We start from the raw sequence: 1270 nt of genomic DNA, 5'->3' as shown, positions 1-1270 counted from the left end.
GTAATAAATTCAGTTTGTACCTCTAAGGCGAGCCTCTTTTGCCCTTGGAGTGTTTTCTGCCAGTCTTTATTTCAACTCATGAAGCCTTCATGTAATTTTTCTCTCCACTGCCCAGCTGCGGCAGGGGAGGGTGAATGAGTGATTTCTGTGGCTGCCTGGCACTGGGTCAGTGTCAAACCACAGCACCTGACTACAGTGCAAAGGGATTGTAAAGCAGCCTCCAATGCTGCCACCTGAAGCTGACAAGTGGGAAGCTTCAGGGGAAAGTTTATCTTATGTGTGAGAGTGCCTAAGTGATCCCTTAGGGTGTACAGTCCAGCTGCTCCCAGCAGGAGCAAAACACTGCTTTTCCCAGCATTCCAGAGATAAGGCTGTGCCCTCCTCTCTATAAAAGGCAGCCACGAGCAGAGTGAGGTGTGTGAGCAGGTCTGCCTGAACTAGCCATGTCTGGGAGAGCGCTGCTGCTGCTGCTGGCAGCAATGGCAACTCTGGTTGCTGCCGGAGGTAAATTTGCTCTGCTGCTGGAGGCTGGCTCATCGGGGATGGGTTGGCAATGGCAGATGTATAATGGGATGGAGGGAAATGCGTGACAGGGCAGAAAGATCCAGAAATTCTGGTTTGGGGAGGAGGTGAGGTTAGGGCAAACAAACAGTGACAGCATGGTAAGGAAGAAGGATTGGAGCAAACATACCATGCCTTCCTTTTTAGCAGTTTATGGCAAGGGTTACAGGCTGGTTCATCAAGTGTATTGCACTTGGGAGTGATCTGGGAGAGTCCACAGCTGCTGCAGTTCCTGCCTCCATGCAAACTGGCAAGGCTATGCAAGAACAGTATGTGCTCAGCATATTTACGAGGGAAGCACCTGTTTATAGGCACTGGGAAGCCATTGCTACCTACGTGCAGGTAGTGGTGGTGCTGCAGCTGCCTGTGTGTGAGCCTTCATGGTCCTAGGACATTTGTGGACAGGACAGGTGGGCTGTGAACTGTTGCTACTGCTCTGCTTGCCTGACAAAAAGGAACCCACCAAATGCTACTCTCCCTAGAGGTGGCAGCTGTCCAGCTGTGCAATATCACCGAGCCTCATCCCTCTGAGGATACCCCATGCCACATGCTGCATTGCATGGTTTCCCATTTCCTGAGATGTGTTGGATGCTCCTTGGAGCTTCTGACCCAGAAACTGGGAGAGAGGGCTGTTGGGAGAGGGTTTAGGGGGTGGGAACAGCCATTCACAGCTTTGTCCCAGCCAGCTCAGCTGTGGATGGAAGCTGTG

The 1270-nt window shown here is 52.0% G+C and overlaps 1 protein-coding gene across 1 annotated transcript in view; it reads left to right on the top strand.

Moving 5' to 3' along the window:
* Window positions 1–443: 443 nt before the first annotated feature.
* SPINK4 (serine peptidase inhibitor Kazal type 4) overlaps window positions 444–1270 on the top strand; it is a 2181-nt gene continuing 1354 nt past the window's right edge. Inside the window, exon 1 of the mRNA XM_031060296.1 lies at window positions 444–504. Coding sequence (XP_030916156.1) covers window positions 444–504 — 61 coding nt within the window. The remainder of the gene's footprint in view (window positions 505–1270) is intronic.

This window comes from Geospiza fortis, unplaced genomic scaffold, assembly GCF_000277835.1.
Source record: "Geospiza fortis unplaced genomic scaffold, GeoFor_1.0 scaffold240, whole genome shotgun sequence".
Taxonomy (NCBI): Eukaryota; Metazoa; Chordata; class Aves; order Passeriformes; family Thraupidae; genus Geospiza; species Geospiza fortis.
Note: the sequence above shows the minus strand (reverse complement) of the source record. Positions and strands in the feature narration are given on the sequence as shown.